At 29.7% G+C, this 23949-nt stretch overlaps 2 protein-coding genes across 3 annotated transcripts; both read left to right on the forward strand.

Annotated features, from left to right (window-relative positions):
* Positions 1-222: 222 nt before the first annotated feature.
* Positions 223-6441, forward strand: LOC132942878 (6-phosphofructo-2-kinase/fructose-2,6-bisphosphatase-like). The gene is made up of 9 exons (XM_061011569.1): positions 223-1453; positions 2331-2447; positions 3731-3891; positions 3954-4239; positions 4308-4411; positions 4482-4703; positions 4763-5000; positions 5098-5225; positions 5359-6441. Exons 1-9 carry the CDS (start codon positions 1333-1335, stop codon positions 5458-5460), a joined length of 1479 nt encoding a protein of 492 aa, XP_060867552.1. The 5' UTR covers positions 223-1332; the 3' UTR covers positions 5461-6441.
* A 5238-nt stretch (positions 6442-11679) lies between these two features.
* LOC132942685 (neuroglian) lies at positions 11680-23380 on the forward strand. 2 transcript variants are annotated; one of them, XM_061011290.1, is made up of 23 exons: positions 11680-11854; positions 13894-14006; positions 14635-14764; positions 14839-14954; positions 15026-15219; positions 15289-15428; positions 15496-15657; positions 15736-15926; positions 16019-16294; positions 16368-16545; positions 17734-17825; positions 17912-18192; positions 18257-18625; positions 18690-18924; positions 18984-19102; positions 19178-19367; positions 19540-19807; positions 19877-20047; positions 20110-20276; positions 20538-20745; positions 20814-20902; positions 21399-21494; positions 21577-21717. In XM_061011290.1, the coding sequence occupies exons 2-22, from the start codon at positions 13931-13933 to the stop codon at positions 21488-21490; spliced, it is 3744 nt and encodes a 1247-aa protein (XP_060867273.1). In that variant the 5' UTR covers positions 11680-11854; positions 13894-13930; the 3' UTR covers positions 21491-21494; positions 21577-21717. The 2 variants fall into 2 exon arrangements, with proteins under 2 accessions (XP_060867273.1, XP_060867272.1); XM_061011289.1 differs by lacking the exon at positions 21399-21494 and having other exon boundaries at positions 21577-23380.
* The last annotated feature ends 569 nt before the right edge of the window (positions 23381-23949 follow it).

Consider the following 23949-nt stretch of genomic DNA (forward strand, 5'->3'; position numbering starts at 1 on the left):
TACTACTGCCGGACTCTTTTCACCTCTTCCGTTACCACCGTTCACCACACGGTCTGGGACGGGTTAAGGGTATGCGGCAGTGCGCGCGCGTGGCGCTGCCCATCCCCACTGCACTCGGTCCGGACGACCTTTTTTCACATCATATTACGTTACGCGCCGGCTCCGTCGCGACCCGGGCGGATTGCTATCGATTACTGTGATTTTGCGGCCAGTTGCTACTTGCCAGTAACGCGCTAGGGCTAGGCAATTATAATTTAGGCACGTCGTCTTGTTTTAAGCTCTCGCTCACACACTCACTCTGTGGTTCTCTCTCTCTCTCGGACCTCGCCGACCGCTGTAACACAGTATCACCGTCAGCCGCAGTACGTCGCCGTTGTCGCATCCGCAACGTTCGCCACGCGCCGATCCGTCTCACCTCACGACTTCACGAGTCAGAGAGTGTGTCTAGCTCGGTCGTATAATAGCTTTGCGCAGGCGCTCGGTCACGCCACTTTTTAGTAGTGCCCCCCTCAATCCTCGTTCCTCATCTGCGGACTGCGGACAGTGTTCAGTGTTCAGTCGTTCGTCTTCCGAGTGTGTTGTGCGGACGTAGGATAGAATATAGTGGTTATTTTTTTTTTTATCATTTATTGTTCTTATTGTTTCGCTATAGTTTCGGTGATTAAAAAAGAACACATTATTAATTTGTTTTACGCGTGCATAGAACTTATTTTTCGTCTTACCTTGCGCACCTGTTGACAATGCATTTGTATTTCTGTTGCCGTCTGAAATCCGCCGACGTCAATCTCATTTCGCGTGTGCTACAGCTCAAGGGCTGAATAATAATATTATTACTGTTATCGTAACGCACTTGCCTTAACGGTGTACTTTGGTCTGGTTCCGACGCCGCTCCGTTTACCCCTGCTTTACTCCTACTCCTACACCAGCTTGTTCCTTTTCCCGTTCGGCATTCTATACATTTGCACACGTAGCGCCGCTCGCTACACAGATTAGCAAACGTTGCGTAAGGGTTCACGGACGAATCCGCAGACATCCGGTAGCCAATAGCATTCGTTCACGCTTCAATACACCGGTGGTCAAAGTGGACGCGACAAATTTCTTCTGCACCATCACACTGGCCAGCAAAGTGGACTACGTCGTTCGTAGAAGATCCATTGGTGGCATGAGGCCAGATCTGCAGAAGCTCATCTATCACACGTCCTCAGATCACTTTTCAGAGCTAGACGCTATCGCCGTGCTCTAGTCTCACACACCGCTAGCAGTATAGAATAGTTATAATTGGTGTGAGCGTGCAAGTCCTGTTTTTGGTGTGTCCGTGACAACTCCAACATCATGGCACCAACTATCATGATGCGGCCCATTAAAAAGGACTGGCAACGTCAGTCACAGTCCGAATCTGAAGATGACGACATGGTTGGAAAGAAAGATTTGTTACCGCTAGTAATGTCCCAAGGTGAAAACAAATTTTCACATACCTATTCTTTTAACAGTACATAATATAGATACCTAGTTCAAAACATATAAAAGTCCAAAGATTCACTTCATCAATGTAGCTACATATAATGTACCTAATTTGAATTAATATAGACTACCAATGCCTAGGCACTAGATATTTAAACAACAATTTCTGTCTATTTTAAAACTATTTCATTTATGCTATATTTTTTAAATAGGTACCTATGTATATGTGGCTGAGGGCTTGAGGTCGTGTGGGTGGCTAAAAAAGTATTTTGTTGATAAAGTAAAATGCTTTTACATTTGGCCAGACTCCAATAATTACAATATTTATTATCGTGTGGTTTTAAGAATCTTAATATTACATTAACAATAGTTATTTTTGGTGTTGAGTTTATCCGCTCTCATATTTTATAAAATGGTTGGAAATATCAAAATTGTATCATAATTTATATACCTAAATAATTTCTTCTCTAAGTAGCCTGCATTTGAATGATCACAATTAATTATATCTGATGGATAAGGTTTATAATAGTATTTCAATTTTCATTTATACTATGTTTGGGATAACTGTTTTAGATAATTAAAACATAAACATTCATATTTAAAAATAAAATAAGGAACCATGAATTTTTTTCATAGACAAATGTAAAATAAGTCAACATGGTTACTACTTATAAGTAAGTCTTATTTATTAAGTATTTAATGATATGTTGACTGGCCAAAAAATCTATTTTCAAGTGATTTGCTGAACATTGGCCAATAAATTATTGAGAATACCTGGCCAAATGGTACCTTTTATGTTTTTCTATTACCTATAGTTTTAGTTTTGTATATATTGTCCGGTATTAACATTTGTATGTATAATTTTTCAGTCGGCCAACATTTTGTGCCTTTGGTTATAACAATGGTAGGTTTGCCAGCACGTGGCAAAACCATTCTTGCCTATAAGATTCAACAATATCTCAACTGGACAAATCATAAGGCTAAAGGTATGTAAATGTAATAAATACATAAGCACTAAGGTCTAAGATACAGCATAAAATTTTCAAAAAAAAATTTGATTCAAATTTAATTATGCCTAGTAATAAATAATAAGTAATAACTATACATTATGTTTACAATGTTTAAAAACTAAAGCCAACAATTTTGTTCTTTAAGGCATATTTTTTGTGTTTATCTTTAAGTTAACATATTATACGTTATTCAAGAGGGGCAAGTGAACAAGAAACTAAGCTTAAACATTTTATAACAATACCTATCAATATTACTTTTTAATAGATAGCAATGAACATAAGCACAATTTCAACTTTTGACTTGGGTGGCTGAATATATTAAAGGCAAGCAGACCATTGCAATATTGCATTTTAAAATTGTATGTCCTAGGTTTTTTTTTTGGGGGGGGGAGTCTGCCCCCCCCCCAATTTGCGCTTGTGGCAATGAGTTACAATGAAGCTTTTTTAAATTCTCAGTATTTAACTCTATTTGTGGCATATTAAAGTGTCTAGTTTTATTTCTACAATGCAAAATTAAAATGTTAAAAATTAATACTGAATATTTTATACAAAAAATGTATTATAGCCAACAACTTCATTGTCCAAGAATCTCCTGGTATTCCGTAGTCCCTGTTTGTGAAATAGTATTTTTCTATTGGCAAAAATAAAATATGAATTGTATAATAATACTTTGGTAATTGGAATAAATCTAAATAATTGAAGGACACAATGGCAAAATCAATTAATTTGTTAATGTTCTGGTTTATTTTGAAACCTTATAAGTGTAAACATACCTAATCATTATTTCCCAAGTTAAAAATATCCAATCAGTACTCATGACTCTTAAGGTCTTCAATATTAAATTTAAAATTATTGTAATTTAATAAGCTTAATATTCTTTGAAATCTATGTGTATCTTCTTTTTTTTCTTTTCCCTTGTTTAAAAAGACAATTTTCATTTAATAAAGCTTTTCGTTAATTTTGCAGCACACTCCCTTATTGCACAAGAACTGCTAAATAATGTATAAAAAAATGTAATCATATAAGCGTATGTAAATAAGTTATGTTCATACAATTATGATAAGTAGTTAAAATCTGTGCTTTTGTTTTCTTATCGGAATTTGTAGTCATAACAATTAAGAGTTAATTATATACTTCATATCAGATTTTATTTATCAACACTAATTTATATTAGACATTTATTACCTCTTTGATGTTTATGTTTGTTATGTAAATTTGTGTCAAATAAATAAATAATTATTCTTATGTATTATTTCTAGTGTTTTCTGTAAGCTCATACAGACGTAAACACATCGAGTTGTATAGTAGCCATGACCTCTTTCGTAAGGAAAACAGTGAAGCGGCTGAAATTCGTCAATTAAGTGCTCAAGAAGCACAAGATGACGCCACCAAATGGTTACAAGATGGAGGAGATGTAGCTGTAAGTATCAAGTGATAATTATTGTATAGAATTACAAATTATATGTTCATTAAATGTTTTAGATTTTGGATGGCACTCATATAACACAAGCTCGTCGTCAAACAGTATACGATCATTTTGCTAAAGTCATGGGGTATAAGGTATTATTTATTGAGTGTGTTTGTGATGATGAAATGCTTATTGAACTCAATGTCAAAGAAGTAATGCAATTCAGTAAGGACTATAGAAATATGTCCAGTGAGAAAGCTCTTGATGATTTTCATCACAAAATTGAACATTACATGGAACAACATGAACCAATGAAACCAAAATCAGATGGTTATAGCTACATAAAATATTTAAATGCAGGTAATATATAAAACAATCAGCTAAAAAAAATACATGTTCTTTTAATTAATGTTCAAATTTGTATTTAGGAGAATCACTAACTGTTTGTCGTTTGAATTCTCCTATGCAAAGTGAGGTGCTAGCCTTTGTTTCGAATTTCAAACCATTAGCAAAAACATTTTATTTTTCAAGAGTAGGTCTTTTATTACAGTATAATATTTTTTTATTTTTACTAACTTAACAACTTGATAACTTATTTATAGCATGGAGAAAGTGAAAACAATGTTTTGGGTCGTATTGGAGGAGATGCAGAATTGTCGGTCCGTGGTCGCACGTATGCCGCAGCATTGGCACGCTATTTTAATAACGAGAATCGTTTAGAAGGACTACGCGTGTGGACAAGTGAATTGAAACGCACCCACCAGACAGCTCAAGGTATTAAAGCACCAATAGAACCAGTGCCCTTTTTGAATGAGTTATACGCTGTAAGTACACTTTTCATTAGTTTTTGTTATAGTAGCTCTTATGCTAAATGTTTTATTAGGGTGTATGCGAAGGACTGAGTTATGAAGAGATGCAATGCAAATTTCCACAAGAGTTTGCTTGGCGTGATCAAGATAAGTTACAGTATCGCTATCCATGGGGTGAGTCTTACATAGATATTATGACACGATTGAAACCAGTGTTGTTGGAACTTGAGGGAGATATGGATAATCTGTTGATAATCAGTCACCAAGCTGTTCTAAGATGCTTACTTGGATATTTCTTAAATAAAAAACACGGTAATTTAATTTATTTAACAAAAATTAAATTTAATGTTTGAAACATTTGGTATTGTACTACTTCATTCATCTTATTTTTATTTTACTTATCTTGTAGAAGAATTACCGTACATTAATGTACCTTTGCACACCATCATCAAGTTGACTTTAAGCGGATACAAATGTAAAATGGAAGTAATAAAGCTGAACATAGAATGTGTGGACACGTACCGCATGCAACCAAAAGTATACATAATAAAATTAAAACAAAAAATATTTATATTTATTCTTTTTTCTTAATACGTAATTAAGAAAACTAATCATTTATTCATTAAATTCTATTAAACAATATTATTTTAATAATTAAAATTTATTACAGAACTGCTCTGTCAATCGTTCAACTGATGATGCCTTACTGACAGTGCCAGCTCATTTTGAGAATTTATCTTTGTGGAATCATGCGCCAATCGTTCAGCTTTGAACACAATCCAAACATAATATACAATTAGATATATTTGTGTTTGTAATACTTTGAATGTTTACATAGACTTTAATTAATTTACAATATCCCAATAATCTTAGATCTTTAAATTTTATAACGCCATGGCATTTAAAATGGTTTGATATTATAGAAGACGTAATGTTTAATTTCTGGTATAGAGTTTTCAAATTAACTTTAAACTATGATAAGAAAATTCTAAGTGAATATTAATAATTTGATTATTTTTGACATTTACGGACCATGTTAGGAGATGATAAATATTAGAGATATTTTAATAATTTTTAAATATAGATTTGGAAGAATACAAACTAGATACTATTTATTAGGGATTAAGTGTTATAAATTATAACTTAATTTATAAGTACATGAAAAGTTATGGATTTCTATAGTTTGTTTATTACATTCATATAGTATATTGTTATAACATATATTTAACTTAAATAAAATAAATTCTATTGTCTCTAGTTCCCATGCTAGTTTCATAGTATTGAAAATATTTAATGTTAAAAAAAAAAAAAAACGAGTGAGCGCATGTGTTTGATCTCTTATACTGTTTATAACATTTTATGATCGCACAAACACAACATTATAGTTCTGCTAAAATACGAACAAGTTCCTAAGTAGCAGCGACAGGAAAAATATTTTTGTCGATAAAAAATATATGAAATCCAATAATTATATTAATTATTACTTTTTTTTGTGACAAACTATTCTATTCTTCCATTTTAATTATTAGTTTAAATATTTTTGTACTGTAGTTATGTTTGATTTATTACATGTTTTTTACTATTCATTGTTGTTAAAAAAAAAAAAAAATGGTAATATTATTGAATTTGGATATAAGCTGACGTTTTTGTAGCATACTTTTGTAGCTTATCGATACATCTACATTTAACGTAATCTTGTTTTGTCTGGATTTAAGTGATTAAAATAATAAATAAATATGGTACAAATTTCCAATTTATTGTAGATTTAATTGTTTTAAGTATAGTATTTTTTAGAAGATATCTATGCAGTAATTTTCTGTTAGGCACTCTTTTACACTAAAAGATTTTGTACATTACTTATGCATAAAAATTCTGGAATTACCTTAATTTTTTTCCCCCAATTTTGAAAAATACTCGAAATTTTGTATTTTTACCTCAAAAGTTCAAACTAAATCCAATTTGCTATCAAAAACCACTCTCAAAGTTGAAAATCGAAGCAATTTTCTACTACTTTGCTAGGACTAGGGCTTAAAACCGATTTTGAATACCGGTTAAAACCAAAAGCGAAATCGAAATCTGAAAAAATGTTTTCCGTTTTCAAGCCCTGGTATTTATAATAATTTACCTAATAATAATACTATGCAGAACAGAACAGACGCAAAAAGAAAAGCGGGTAAGTGTGTGTCGCTGTGCTGTTCAGTCGTAGGTTACAAGTGGGTCGCTGTAATGGATGGTGTTAAATTTGAATTCAATAATATAAAATCATAGTATATAAGTATATTTGTATACGAAAAACGATCAGCCTTTAATATTAATAAGTAGGCATATTTTATGATATTATTTATTTATTTTGAAATAAACGCCCAAAGGCGCCTAGTACCTACAGAATTATTACGAATTATTGTGATCAAAGTAATTTCCTTTAATTGGACTTTACTCTACTACCTTTACTCTTCACATAAAACGACAAGAAATTGTAATGATATTCGCTACCAAACTGGACAGAGACAAAATGCTATCTTCTTTATTCATACACTTCTCTACTAGCAATCGTCGATGACAATAATATCAACCTAAAAAACATCATAACATCTCAACTTCCCATCTTCCCTCCTTGGACAACACTCCTAAATATGATTGATACCAGTCTTGCTGAACTACCCAAAAACTCAACTGCTACATGCAGTGTTGGGAAGGAACTCGTTCTTTTTAAAATATTGGAACGAAAAGAAGTTTGTATTTTTAAAACGAAAATTTTGGTTCCTCAAATTTATGAAAAAAAAATTATAGTATGAAACACATGTTATTTTTAATAATGATATTTTCTAGAATATATTATAGAATATGGGTTCATTTAACTAAGTATCAGAAAAAGTAATGAATATACAAATTAGCCGATTATTTCTTGTATAACATTTGTCCTCCAAAAACACCATTGACAACTGCTCAGTTCGTAAAAAGAATGTAAAAGAACTGGAATACGGAACGGAAATGAGTTCCCCCAAAGATCCATTTTCCTACCGAAAAATTTTGTTGAGGAAAATTGAAGCATTTTTACTGATGACAGACACAATTAAAAAAAACCGGGTAAGTGGGTGTCGCTCTGCCGTACAGTAGGTTACAAGTGGGTCACTGTAATGCATGGTGTTATATTTGAATTCAATGATATAATAACAAAAACAACTAAAATATATACCATTGTAAAAAATCAATAGGTACAATACCTGGTACATATATTACTCCGCATCTTGAATGTATTATGTATTGACGTATAGCCAGCACTCAGTAGGAGGTACTTTTCAAAATAATTGGGGAGAACACGATTTTTTACGTTAACCAGTTCTTGTCAAAATTGATTTTGTTTTTTGTTTGAATTCAATAACGTATTACTGTATTAGAGGAATAGTCAATTATATAATAATACGGGAATACCCCTTCTTCAAGACTAAATTAAAATCTAATTTAAAAATATCCACGTATTTAATATAATACTATAAAGCTGTTATCCTGGTGGTACGGACTTGGAACCAAAACAAAAAACAGACACCTACGACTTACGAGCTACGACCTCGGCTGTCACAGTTTCTGTTACAGCAACATTTTTTATGTTTAGAGAATGTCTGCTCACTATTTGTTTTCCGACCCACGCACAACATAGAAAAAACGCATTCACACAAAATATGTTTTAATGTTGGTAATGATATGATCACGCTTCACACATCCAAACTAAAATATAACATATTACTAAATAACAGCTAGTTTGTCGCACCTAGAAATCGGACATCCCCCAATAAAACCTTACAAAAGGAGCGATTCGTATTCGTAACGATCACGGAGATTAAGAAATCAACACGTATTGTAACGGTAAAATGTAAAGCGTGGGGCTTACTTAGGTAGATGCCGCCAAAGAAAAGGGATGGTCGTAAAAGTTCTTAATCGCCGAAGAGAAAACTAGTGCTTGAAAGAGCAAAAACCTTTGATAAAGCCGCTTGGCAGTCATTGGTCACTGCTCACTGGTCAGCATAACTGAGTCGTCCTTTTAGGCAGTCGTCTCAGTAACAACCTCCTAATAATCAATCCTGCCAGCGACTTCTAGCTGCATGATTTCTTTTAATGAACAGTAATATCAGTTTTATTGTTTCGAATCACGTTTATTTAAATTGTTGAGTACCTATCTATGGGTACCTAATTATAATTACTTTGTGTCACTTAACCCTGCTACAGCAAATAGTCCATAGGCGGCTACGAGATAGGTAAGTAATTTAATATAATGATATAATATTATATTCATTATTGAAATGCTAATATAAGCGTTCAGTAAAAATTGCATGTATCTACGGTAATTTTTTTTAGACTTACACTAAAAAGCAAAATCGATTTTGAGTAAAAAAATAATATTTAATACCTATGGTTGTTCCTTAATTTTTTTATCCCGGCATTAGTTTATTTGAAAACTTCTGGGAATTTTTACTAAAGTTGAAAATTGAAGCATTATTTTGACTACTTACCGTGTACAGACACAAACATGTTGTTATATTATGTTTTATTATATTTAATATTATAATAATTTAAAAACTTAAAAATTTAAAATTAAAAATAAAACATATTATTGTAAAATCACTCCGCTCAGAATCTAAAAAATAATTGGACAGCAATTTTACTTTAAATATTTGGTTCAGTACAAATTGTTGATTGTTAATTTAAACATTTGTTAAGAATTATTTATGAGGGGGCGTAGGCGCGAAACCCCTGACGGCTTTGGTAGTTTGGTTCATGAATAGAATCGTATCCCCCCAACTTTTTCTATGGATTTCCACCTATGCATAACAGTTGTGCTTGGCAGTGGCCAGTGTTCGGAATGTTCACTAAAAAATTGAACTTTTCCACGTTCACGTTCAGTCCTTAAAAACGTAACTCGTTCACGCTCACGTTCGAGTTTTTTTCAAACAAACGCGTTCACGTTCACGTTATTTTAAAAAAACGAACGCGTTCATTGGGTCGTTCATTTAATTTTTTTTTTATGAATCGTTAGCCTGCAGTCAATATAAAAATTAAAACCCATAAACATATACGACTCAACCAAAAAATAAAAATACAATTTATACTTTAGAGCATATACAATTTATTAAGTATCTAAATTAATTTTTAATATCTGACACGTTATTTGACTATTTGAGTTACATTTTGATAAGGATTCCCTAGTGATAAAATTAAGCAAATGCTAGGGTACTTATTATGATAAACCAATTAGGTTTATTAAAAATTCGTGGAAATCATAATATCAATGTTGTTGTATGTTCACGTTCTATTTGCAAAAAACGAGTGACGTTCACATATCGTTTCATGAACGACGTTCTTTCCTAACACTGGCAGTTGCGCCGAAGTGTTTAAAATATACTATGACATCGTAAATTCTGGATCCACGGCGAGATCCCCTGCAGTACCCACTACCCAGAGTACCCTACAACGCCCCCCCCCCCCCAATTAACAATTAATATACTATGATATATTATGACATAGATAAATTAGGTGATCGGCGCCACAGGTGCTTGGAAAATTCCTTTAAAAAAGAAATTAGTTCCCGGTCACGTTCATCTTGTTAAATCGTTTCTCGTTCCTGGGAATGAACTAATTCTTTTTCTCGTTCCGAACTAGGGCTGACGGTATTTTCGGAATGCAGTGCATACCGGTATACTGGTATTTTGAAATTATTTTGTTAAACGGTATACCATAAAAACCTTAGAAAATGGTAAACCGTATACCGTAAGAACCGTAGACCGTATAAACAAGGAAACTTTTCTATTTTTAAAATTATCCCCGTTTTTAGTGTTGGGAATTCTGGTCTTTATCGTTTATATTTATGTTGGACTTGGTACAACAAGAAACACGATTTCTTGACAATCGTTGACTGTCGATTACTCGAGTGACAAGTGCCAAACTAGTAACTGCCCTATTGTAGTATTGCCCTATTAACATTTAACAGTATTAACCAGTTACCAGTTCACCACTAACAACTTTAGTACCTACCGTTTTTAAGTGAGTTACTTTGCTCCAAATTGATTTCTTTTAAAGTTCCTATATTGAAGCTTCAACAATAAATATATAAAATACCTATTCATGTTTTATGGGTACTTACCTATAGATATTGATAGGTATAAGGACGGTTTAAAAAAATCTACTTAGTGTTACCTACAACCTGTACAACCAACTTATATGCTTTTTCAAAAAAATTTAGAAAAGTAGGTACATACATTACGTTAAAATTAATTTAATTTGAAGTATAAAATAATTATTATTGCAAGGTTAGTGCTTGCTGTTTTCCATATACCTAGTTTCAATGACAATAATATAGATTCTATAACATATAGTATAATATAGTATTCTGTAATCTGTATTATTAGTAGGTATATACTGTGAAACGATATTAAAGTAAAATATATCGGTACTAGGTAGATTTTATTTATTATTTACCGGCGTTTTTCGTTTACCGTTTTTTGGCGACACACATCACGGTAATATGTGACACACCGGTTGAGAACCACCGATTTAAATGGATACCCGATACATTGTTTTAAGTCAGTCACTATACAACATTTTAGACAAATCGATAAGTGTACCCTCAAAAATATTATTCTCTTTAATTTTTGTAATGGGTGATTTTTAACGTAAAAAATTATTCAAAAACAAAAAAAAATAAAAATATATATATACAGCAATAAAATTATTATTTCATAAATTATAATAATATAATAATATAATAATAATAATAGTTTATTTTGTCATGAATAAATATAACCCTTAGATAACAGTAGTTGTAGCTGCAATCTATTATCATTCATCGTGGTCGTCGTAAGATAATTTTAAAATTATAATACGTTTGATTATACACCTAACCTCAAATCATATCTTCCATGGCATGTTTATGTTTTCCATGGATTTGTTGTGTTTTGTTTATTTGTGGGTGTAACTTACTACAACTGCAGTAGTGACAGCAGCAGCCGTCAGCCGAGAGGTGTAGTTTGTTCTATTTGTAATTATTGTCGGTTCTTATATTATTATAATATGTAATTTATAATTTAAATTTACGTTGTACTAAATTTAAATGCCGTCGAAACCTAATTATGTTTAACTCGGTGTTTGTGTTAAGTTCAGTAACATTAAAATAGGTAAGTAAATGGTTGACATTATTGGGTGTTATACGTTTTTCGGGTTTACCTAGGCGTTAACAGAGTCGACTATAAAATTGATTTTTTTTTTAAACACGCTATCCGTTTTAATTCACACGCAACCTTTTAATAAAACGTAGTAGTTATTAGATGCTATATAGTACGTGACCAGAGCACTACCATTCGAGCTTAACATTAATTTTTTTCCACAGCCAATCGTTTTATATCTACACGTACCTATTGTTACATTGATTTAAAATGTCATGGGGGTAGGGGTCACTCATTCATAATATTTATGAGATACTGGATATTATAAACTGTAAAGTATGTATCCTTCAACAGTAATTGACTGTTAAATTGCGCTCATAAGTTACAAAAGATAAATGCCAACGTATAGCTGAGGTCCTATTTGAGTATTGACCTATTAGGATAATGATGTTGGTTGTTCCGTTATTGCTGTAGTCTGTTCATTCTGTTCTATTTATTTTGCTGCTAATAACTATTTTATTTATTTTGTTTTTGACTTTTTTTTCATATGACTTAATATTTTACAAGGTAATGTTTAAACTACATCCTACTATACTCAACTCTACTACATAGACTTATAACTTAAAAATACTGGATAATAGAAACAGTGTGACAGTTTTAGTTGGTATAAATCTAGTAATATTCTTATTTCATTGCAAACTTTATTGTAGTATTAAAATAAAGAATTTTAAAAATATTTATCTGTAGCAACTAAATTATAATATTATGTTAGCATTTACTTAAACTTAAATTTGTCACAATTTAAATATAATCAACATTTAGTATGTATAAACATTTTTACTTTACCTATTACAAATCATTATAAATTAACTATATATATGTACCTATTTGTTTAAAAAATATACTTATTATTCTATTTAAGATAATATATTTTTGTAAACACAAATATTACATTTTTAAATGAAATTCCTAGTTGGCACGTATTCAATATTATTAAAAACTTTATACATTCGTCGCCTACAGTAGATACAAATTCTCAACCATTTGTCTTTTGGTTATTGCTAACATTAAATATACGATTAAATATTTATCATTTTTACCTATATTCTTAAATTAGTTTTTGTTTAATGTGTACCTAACTAAAAATTTATTTTTTGGATTTAAAAGGATTTATATATTAATAAAATCATTTTTAAAAGAAGGTTACTACTATTTCAGTTTTTGAATGAAGCAAATTTGTTATATTTATGAGTCATAATGAGTCATGCTTTCTTTTATCTCTATAAATAGTATACTGAGTTCATAACAATTTAAGATAAGAAGTACATAGTAGATGATCCATTTCTATTTATAAATAATGAAATAAAAAAAAATTTATAAAAACAACAACAATTATTATAATGGATAAATTTTAAAATAATTTTAACTATTATCAAATTAAATTACCTTTTATAATTAGTATCTATATCAATAAGTTTGAATTGTTTGAAAATAATAAAACTGACATTTGTCATAATTATAAAATTATTAAACTATAATTATAGTTATTTTCATAATCGTAGTTTTATCTTGTATTCTTTGTATTACAATTAAGAAAACATTTTACCCGCATGTGTTGTCTCCGTCTTACAAATGTACAACATAGCCAAAAACTGATTTCCTCGTAACAACTTTACTCTCTGTATTTATAGTAGAATTACTAAAATTCCATAACGCATGGGAAGGTTGTCTGTGACTTATTGCTTTTATTTTTTGTATAACAAATACAATTAAAATTATCAATTTGTAAACATTAGTTTTTTGTTGGTGTTTTTCATTTAATTATTAACAATGATTGGTTAGTGTTATCAAAAAAAAATAAAATTCTACGTCACAGATATTCCCTATGCATTGTGGAATTTTGGTAATTCTACTATAAATACAGAGAGAGTAAAGTTGTTGTGTGCAAAACTGTTTTTGGCAATGTTCTACATTGGTAAGATGGAGACAACACATGCTGGTAGCACATCCTCTTAAATAATCATATTAATAACAATTTCTATGTTTTTTAGCTTTTAATCAATATATTTGGAACATAAGAATATCAAAATGTATAGAATTACACAACATTTGCTGTACTCCGTACAATTGTTATTTTTATTCCTTGTAACAACTTCATCTATAAGTAAGTATCTAAATTTATATTAGTAACATGAAAGTATAGATGTAATATTATTACGTTTAAAACTTGAATAGGTACGTGATGTAAATTAAAAATATTTGCAATGCATTGTCTTGCCATTTTATTTCAACTTCAAACTAAATTTGAAAATAATACATTTTAATAAGTATTAGCATAGGTACATTGAATATGTTAAAAGATGCCCCTTTTAATGTTTAAGATTTTTCACTTAGACGATTCTTAATTTTTGAATATAATAAATATTTTAAGTTTTAGCATCAAACATTTTTTTTCTTAGTGTTTCCATATAAACTTGTGAAATTTAAACATCATATTTTTAAATATTTTTTTTACACTTACAACAAAAAAAGTTTTTCAAAAAACTATAAGTAAAATATGAAAGATAAGATAACAATGACCATATTATGGTAGTACCATATTATATTGAAGAGACTTTCTTGTAGAGGTATTTTGACAGTATTCTTTTAAAGAATTTTTTATAATCCTATTTTAATTCCATAAATATTCATATGAAAAATCAAAGTAAAAGTGTGTGTATAATTTAGCAGGTCATTAATAAATTATTTTTATGTTGTTTATTTACATTTTTGTTTTAATTAAATGATTCTAGTTCAATCTCCACCAAGAATTGTAAAAGAATCTATTACAGATGAAGTACTATTTCAAGTAGCTACTGTTCAAAATCAAAATGTTAGACCTTTTGTAATTGATTGTGAAGCAGAAGGAGAACCTGCTCCAAAGTAATTTAAATTACATATTTAAATTATGTACAATTTTGTTTTATAATATTAAACATTTAAAAATTATATGATAGGTATCGATGGATGAAAAATGGTAAGAATTTTGATTGGCAGGCATATGATGACAGGATAGCTCAACAACCGGGTCGTGGTTCATTAACTATTACTGAACCCAGAGATGAAGATCTCGGTATGTTTGTTATTTAAATAATGATAGTTATTTGTTTACAATTTTATTTAATCAAACTTTTTTTTTTACAGGACAATATCAATGTTTTGCAGAAAACGCTTGGGGTACAGCTACTTCTAAATCTGTGATGGTTGTGAAGGCTGAATTAAATTCATTTAAAGACGAACCAAAAGTCTATGTTGAAGCTCAAGAAGGTGATCCATTTAGACTTGTTTGTCATCCTCCAACTGGATGGCCTAAGCCAAATGTATATTGGCTTATAAGGGTAAATATTAAAAAAAAATTATTAATTTACTGAGCACACTTATAATTAATAATATTAATTTACTAATAGAATAAAGATGGTGGCTTAACAACAGTTAACAACACTAGAATGACGTTAGATCCAGAAGGTAATCTCTGGTTCTCAAATGTAACCAGGCATGATACTAGTGACGGCTCTACATACTTTTGTTATGCTGAATCATTGACTATGTATGTATCTTTATATTATTAATTTATCACAGAAATATGAATAACCTAAGTTAATTGTAATTATTAGGAGCGAGTATAAATTAGGTAACCCTGTAAATTTGAATGTTATTCAAACCGCAGAAACAGCTTTACAAAATAAATATCCACCCACTCAACAATATGTAACTAGAAGAAACGAAGTGGCGTTATTGGATAAAAAAGTTGAATTGTTTTGTATTTATGGTGGAACGTAAGTGAAATTTTACTTACATTTCTATTTATGATATTATTTAAGTTTAAACATTTATTGTTTACTTGATACTTGTAGTCCTTTACCAGAAACTGTTTGGCTCAAAGATGGTTTGCCCATACAATCCAATGAAAGGGTAAGCCAAGGAAATTATGGCAAAAGTTTGATAATTAAGAAAGTTAAATTTGAAGATAAAGGAAAATACACGTGTGAAGTTAGCAATGGTGTGGGATCACCTCAATCATATAACATTGAGCTGGATGTTATGGGTACAATAATGTTATGTTTACATTAGTGAATAGTTATAATTTATAAATGATTGATATTGAAACAAATTAACTTATTACAATTTAATTAATAGCTGTGCCATTTTTCACTGTGGTTCCGCAAATCGTAGAAGGAGCTGAAGGAGAAACTGCAGTTATTAAATGTGAAGCAAGTGGTAATCCAGAACCTACAATTAAATGGATTCATAACGGTCGACCATTAAGTGAAGCATCTATAAATCCCAGACGTTCGGTTACTTCTAATACTATTACAATTACGTCATTGATTAAAAATGATACTGGGAATTATGGTTGCAATGCTACCAACAGTATTGGATATGTTTACAAAGATGTTTATATTAATGTATTGGGTATGTTGTTAGTTATTAAAATTATTAAAATATATATCCTAGTTTATTAACAAATATTTGTATCTAATATTAGCTTTGGCTCCTGAAATCACTGAGCCACCTAATAAAGTAGAAACTGTTGATGGCCGTGCTATTAATATTGGATGTAAAAATTTTGGAGTGCCAAAACCACATGTTAAGTGGACAAGAAATAATATAGAATTAACAGGTGGACGTTATTCAACACTGGATACTGGTGATTTACAAATAAGGTTGGTTTCATCAAACTTAAGGTTACCTATTTCAATAAAATAAATGTAATTATTTAAAATATTTTTATAATCATTAAATTTAAATACATTTGCAATGTTTTTTTTTTAGCGCTTAAATGAACATAAATTGTGTTTTAGATTCTGAGCAACTTGTAAAACATACTTTTTTTTATTGAGTCACTTCTAATTTGATTATAATACAATATATTTTAAAATATGAAAAAGAAGATTAATATTCTCCTAACCCCAAAATATGCAAAGTAAAATGTCTACAAATTATGTAATCAACAAATCATTTAATTTTTTTTTACACTTCTATAAGTGCTTAAACCCAACCAATATATTGTGTGAGAACCTAAAAATCTACTCTATAGTAATAACCGTTCAACTAATTATAATTTGTTCAAATTTTGACAAAATTGGGTATTTTATGCACCTGCTTTCCCCCAAAATTACAAGCTGTTGAATATAATAATAATAATAGCCTTGTGTGTTTACGTTAGGCGGTAGAAAAAGAAGAGATGGGCAGGTTAGAGTCAGTCATAGTTTGTTAGGATAATTGGTGGGAGGCCGGTTATATAAATAATAATAATTAATTAAATAAAATCTTATTGCGGGGATATAGTGTGCAAATGTTGGTGCGGTGGAGCTTTCCACATATTCTATACCAGGCAATATATAATACTTAGATAGATATTCATGTATAAACAAACCAATGAACCCAACTTCCATTGAGGTCTGTTCTTATTTTGAACATAGTATAGAAATATCTTAATTTTTTTGTCAGTCACTTAGGTGTTTTAGATGAGAGACAATTATATTATATTATAATCCACCTTCCCCCCCACCCCCCCACTGATCAGAATAACGTTATTTTAACAATTTATAATTCCAATTTAACACATTCATTATAGTGACCTTCTCAATGATGATGTATACTTATTAACTACTATAGGTACATCAAAGCAAATTCCGTGGTTTTGGCTATACATTTTTTTTTCTTTCGTATTTGGCATTTAAAAAAAAACTTAAGCTATGATATGATAAAATATATTATTAAAATGTCAAGATCTCCTAATAGTAGAGTTATGTAATAATCAATATAATTTTTATTCTTCTGGTAATGGCGTCTTTAAATAACTTTAAAGTAATAATATAGTTAATAATAAATATTTAATTTTTTTTTAGTGAAGTTGGTTTTACTGATGCTGGAAACTATACTTGCATTGCTACTAATAACTATGGATCAGCAAATGCATCTGGGACACTTACTATTAAAGGTATACAATATAAATTGTATATATTGAACCATTTATAGTTATATATAGAACCAATTATATTGTAAATAATTACATTTTATCTATAGAACATACGCGAATCACTGCTGCACCAGAAGACTATGAGGTAGTTGCTGGATCAGTGGCCACATTTCATTGTACAGCAACTTCCGATCAATCTTTGCATCTTAACATGGAATGGTTAGCTAGAGATGAACCTATAAATTTTGACACTGAACCTCGTTTTGTCAAAACTAATGATTATTCTATGACCATTACTAAAACTATTGAATTGGATTCTGGAATGTATACATGTTTAGCTAGAACCGAGTTGGATCAAGCAACAGCTAGTGCCATGCTTATTGTTCAAGTAAATACTTATTATTTGTAGACATGTTATCACGAAGAGTGTTTATTTTTATATATTATTTTAGGATAAACCCAATCCACCACAATTATTGGGAATCACTTGTAATAAAAGAGATGCTGCAGTAAAATGGCAACCTAAAGGAGACAATCGTGCACCTATCCTGCGTTACACTATTGAGTACAATACCAGTTTTGCTCCTGATACTTGGTCAGTTGCATCAGATAACGTACCTGCATCTGGTCAAACATATATTGTACCAATGACACCTTGGGCAAATTTTACATTTCGAGTTATTGCAATGAACAAAATTGGTAGATCGAATCCATCTTTACATTCAAGTGTTTGTACCACACAACCTGATGTACCTTATAAAAATCCAGAAAATGTTGAAGCTGCAGGCACTACAGCATCTAACCTTGTAATTAGCTGGACTGTAAGTTATATTTTAATTTAAAGAAATTGTTCACCGAAATAATTAATTAAATAAAAATGTTTAGCCAATGCCAAAAATTGAACATAATGCTCCGGGCTTAAGATACAGAGTTTATTGGAAACAAGATATACCTGGCCAAGTGTGGAATTCAGAAGAGATAACAGACTATACTATAAAAGAATTAGTGATAGACAATCAACCAACCTACCAACGTTATAAAGTAAAAGTAGTTGCTTCAAATGAAAAGGGTGAATCTAATGTTCAACAAAAAGAAGTCATTGGATATTCAGGCGAAGACGGTAAATTAAAAATAATTGTTAAATTTTACTATTTTGGTTATAATTCTTGATTTGTATAGTTCCTGTCGAGACTCCTCAAAATCTAACTGTTTTGAATGTTACTGGAAGTAGAAGTGCAATATTAAGCTGGGATCCTGTTTCGCCAGAGTCTATCAAAGGAAACTTTAAAGGCTACAAGGTAAATTTATTTATAATATTAGATTTAATACCTATATTATGTAAGTGGATTATATTTACTAATTCCTTGATATAGATTCAATTTTGGACTGAAAGAGATGGAGAAAACAATATGATCGAAGAACAAGTTAGTTCAGATACGACAACAGCAGAAATCAAGAAATTTTTGCCAAACGCTAAACATTTTGTGCGTATACTTGCACACAACAGTCGTTTTAACGGACCACCTAGTCAACCACCAATAATTTTTAATACTCCTGAAGGAGGTAAATAAATATCGTAGGATCTTACGATTAACTTTATTTTAAGATTGAATTCAATATTTGAGTTATTCAAAGCATACCTAATGTTTCTTCTATATAAAATTATTTATTAATAAATATATCTGATAATAAATTAATTTATAGGATTAAAATAATGATAAAATGTTATGTTTAGTTCCCGGGCCTGTTCATGGAGTTGATGCTGAACAATGGGGCTCTTCCGCAATTTTATTAAGTTGGCAACCACCAGAAGAAGCAAATGGGGTATTAACTGGTTATGAGATTTCTTATGAAGCTATGACTCAAGAAGGTGTCGGAGAAAAGTCACAACGTCCTTCTATTACCGATCCTAAACAAACTACTGCTAAATTGGCTTCACTCAAACCATCAACTAATTATCGAATCTATATTAAAGCAACTACTAAGGCTGGAGTTGGTGAACCGTACGTAAAGATTTTGTGTATTTTAAGTTTTTATATTTGAGATAATTATAATAATTATAATCATAATAGATTTTTCATTGAACAACAAACCAAATCTCCTTTACCCGAAGGAACTGAATTGGATAAGCCGGAATTCAGTTATGTCCATAAAGCATCTAATAATGTTTTTGATACAGTTCGCATTTTATGGACACCTAAACTTGATGGAAACCCAGGATCTCACTTCTTTGTAAAATACAAGTAAAAATGAAAATTAAAAAAATTCCATTCTTTATTTTACTTATATAAATTAATTTTTATAGGCTGAAAGGTGCCAACTTGTACGAAGAAACTAAACCTGAACTTGATATGAATTTTATTGATGTAAAAGGTTTGAAACCCGGGGAATTGTATGAATTTGTTGTAGTTGCTGTAGATGGTAATACCATGAAAGAATCGGATATTGCTGAAATTGAAGCGTCGAGCTCGGGTACATTTTTAATGCTAAATTTTTTGTTTTATAATTTTTAATTTTATGTATGTTAACTGATTAAGGAGATTTTTTATTTATGTAACATAATAGTGTATACATGGATGAATTGCTTCCTCTTTAAAATTATAAATTTAGTCTCATTTAATAAAAAAATATATATAATACATTAAATGACTATTCTGGTGTTGTTTCTATAGGGGATATTAAAGCAAAAGCCGTATTATAACTATAATATACTTATTTACTTCTATTATTTAGATCCAATAATTAGAAGAAGCGAAAATATGGCTACATCAGGATGGTTTATTGCAATGCTGTTAGCTTTGTTATTCCTCATTATCCTGTTAATTATTGTATGTATAGTAAAACGTAATAGAGGAGGAAAATATGTAGTACATGAATCAGAAGCAGCCCGTGGTCGACATGATTATCCTGATGAACCTCATTTTCATGAATATTCGCAACCGTATGTATACAAACGTTATAAGTTAATACATTTTTTTCTAAAAAAATTGTATATCCTATTTTTATTAGACTTGGTGGTGCAAAAAGATTAGGAAGTGAAAAACAGTCTCCAGAAAGTGATACAGATTCAATGGCAGAGTATGGAGAAGGAGACACAGGTAAATATATTTCTAGTATTTTTTGCATCAATTTTACTATTTTTATGTTTTGTTTACAAAATGTCCTTTTTTACACCATTTACTTACCTGTTGCTAAACCGTTTGATAATAGCACTTAAAAGTACAAATGTTCATATCGTTCATTTTCATGTAGTTCACAATTCAAACTTAGTGCTAAATATTGTCAATAAATGTTGCTAAATGTTGGTCTGTGTGCATGTTGAGTATCACTAAAAAAAAATTATCCAAGTAGAATAAAAATGCTATATAGCTCATTAGAAAGTATATATGTTTTGTAAATAATTTTACATTACAAATAATATTGTGAGTTTCTGATATACATTGCCTAATGTGATCAAAGTTTGAACATACTATCAATTTAAATTAAATTAAATAATTATATTTTACCCCATTGCACACATTTTTATATTTAGTATATTTTTCAAGTTCTTGCATGTTAGTTATTGTTTTGTTTTCTCTTCTATTTCACCCGTAGAAGGAATGAATGAAGATGGCTCTTTCATTGGCTTGTATGGTAAAAAAAGACAGGGCGAAACCACTTCGGCCGGTTTCGCCACACTTGTCTAAATGTGTGAGTACATAACCTTAAATGTAAATTTATTATTTGTTAAATGCTTATTATTTATATTTGTTTTTATATTTTAATTAAACAGCTCAGTTTACCGAGGACGGATCTTTTATTGGTCAATATGGCACAGCTAGAAAAAATCGGCAACAGCAATCTCAACCTCAACCACAACCACAATCTCCACTTCAAGCTGTCACTGGTTCGTCCTCTGCTGCCACTTATGTATAATTTTCGACAAATATTTTTGGCATTTACTCATTTGCCTAGATAATACATCAAATATTTTTATGCATTTTGAACAAATCTTCCCTGCCCTAAAACCAAAGCTTTTCATGTCAGTATTACTATTTATTATTTGACCAATAACGCTTAAAAATTATTTAATTGTAAAGATACAGGCTATATTGTTGTCTTTTGTTGTAACTAATGGTTGTATTTTTGTAACGTGTCTATTAATTTCATATTAGAATTCCTCGTCTGTGATAAAAACGTTTTTAAGTTCAAGATAAAAAAAAAAAATAGGAACATTAGAAAAACTAATTAACTTAACCATTTAATTTCAATTGGAAAGAAGAAGAAGTAGTATTATTTTTAATATATTAAAACAATTAATTCATACATATATAAATATATTTAAATTAATATCGGAATTTTGTATTTATACCATACCAATTATTATAGGCATTACAACTTTTTATTTTGTGCCCCAGTCATTCTTAGGATGGTTTGGTTGTTGTTGTGATTAATTCTGTTAATTTAATATTAATTTTAAAATGCACGCTACGCCTGCGCTTCATTTAACACCTTTTTAAATATTTGTTATGTTATATATAGACCTCTAATAATTTTATATGTTTACTGTTTAGTATGTATTATAATTTTGTAATCAATATTACTCATGAACAATGGCAAATTTTTTTTTTTTTTGATCTCAATATCAAATTTAAATTGAAGCCATACTATAATTTCACATCACATAAATCTATAAAAGTGACCTAAGTTTCATGACAATATTTATATAAAAAGATACATTTATTTTATTTTTGTAAGCCTCAATCCAATTTTTAATATGAACAATATATTATATTATATTTTTGATCAAATTTTCACCCACCCACCTTTCACTGCCCTTTATAGAATAATCCTTGTTATTATATTTGTATAACCATTTTTTTTTTCATTTTTATGTAACGCATGCATTCCATATAAATAGATCTTAGTTAAGTTCATATTAATATATTAAAAAAACCTATGTAAAACATTTTTACCTTTATTCAAAAACAAATACTAGTATGTAACATGTCTACTTTGCCTTATAGATATATTCAACAACGACACTTAATATTTTAGTTTATCACATTTTAAATAAACTAATGCACCTGAGTTTAGTTTGTAGCCAATTTAGATGTAAAATATTTTTTTTTGTCAATATTTTCCAGTGCCCTATGATTTAATTTATTTATTATTTTTAAACACATCAGATTGTTATTTTTAAGTTAAGATATATTTGACACATTTGCAGTATTAATCTATAAGTATAATTTTGTATTTTTAATAAAATAGTAGGTTATGCTAAAATACCTAATTAAATGGCAAAGGTAATGTGATGTGTTTTTTGTTAATACTACTTTATAATGAAGTACTTATGAGTACCTATTTTTCTATGATCACAACTTCATATACAGAGAATTGTTTGGTTTATTGTTATTCCTAATAGAGTAGACTAAACTTGAAGACTGTTACTCTGGTAAAGACAAATAAGTAACTTAATATTATTAAATTACAACTTCAATAATTATAATTTACTTTATACAACTAAAGCTTATATTAGGATTGCACAAGCTAAATTTACAAAATTGATCGTACAATAAATTAATATTTATTATTTACTAATGTTTATATTTTATATATTACCTACCTATTAATTTTATTGTACATAAATTATTAATTTATGCTAATGTTTCATTTTAAATAATGTCACTAAATTTTGTTAAACAGGTTTAATTTTCAGTATTAAAATAATATAATTTGGTGATATGAATGTTGAGTAATTAAATTAATACATCAGTGGTTTTAAAACTAAGTGCCGTGAAATGTTTTGAAGAGCACGATGTATCGTGTTTAATAAAAGTTCAACAACCACTGTAGTACATATTTAATTTAAGTATATTACACTTGCTTAATATTGATCAACTGTTTTAAAAAATAGTGGTTAAGTATTATTGAGTCTTGACATGTTGGGCAATATAAATATTTTGTATTTTTAATTATTTATGAATTAATTTATTATGCTATTAACAGTGTACAATAATAATAAATAAATTATAATATATTATAATTATAAATAAAGTATAATAATAAAATACATATTACATATTTGGTTACCCACATGTGCTGTCTCCGTCTTAAACACGTACGATACCATATTTTCGTTTGCCAGGTAAGTGTATTAGTATGC

The sequence above is a fragment of the Metopolophium dirhodum genome, chromosome 4, assembly GCF_019925205.1.
Source record: "Metopolophium dirhodum isolate CAU chromosome 4, ASM1992520v1, whole genome shotgun sequence".
NCBI classification, from domain to species: Eukaryota; Metazoa; Arthropoda; class Insecta; order Hemiptera; family Aphididae; genus Metopolophium; species Metopolophium dirhodum.

Excerpts from the sequence above, each read along its gene's own strand:
- LOC132942878 (XM_061011569.1), top strand. The coding sequence starts at position 1,333 with ATGGCACCAACTATCATGATGCGGCCCATTAAAAAGGACTGGCAACGT. Across the intron at positions 1,454-2,330 it reads ACCGCTAGTAATGTCCCAAG|TCGGCCAACATTTTGTGCCT; the intron begins GTGAAAACAAAT and ends ATAATTTTTCAG. Across the intron at positions 5,226-5,358 it reads CGTACCGCATGCAACCAAAA|AACTGCTCTGTCAATCGTTC; the intron begins GTATACATAATA and ends AATTTATTACAG.
- LOC132942685 (XM_061011289.1), top strand. The coding sequence starts at position 13,931 with ATGTATAGAATTACACAACATTTGCTGTACTCCGTACAATTGTTATTT. Across the intron at positions 17,826-17,911 it reads TGGGACACTTACTATTAAAG|AACATACGCGAATCACTGCT; the intron begins GTATACAATATA and ends TTTTATCTATAG. Across the intron at positions 18,193-18,256 it reads GTGCCATGCTTATTGTTCAA|GATAAACCCAATCCACCACA; the intron begins GTAAATACTTAT and ends ATATTATTTTAG.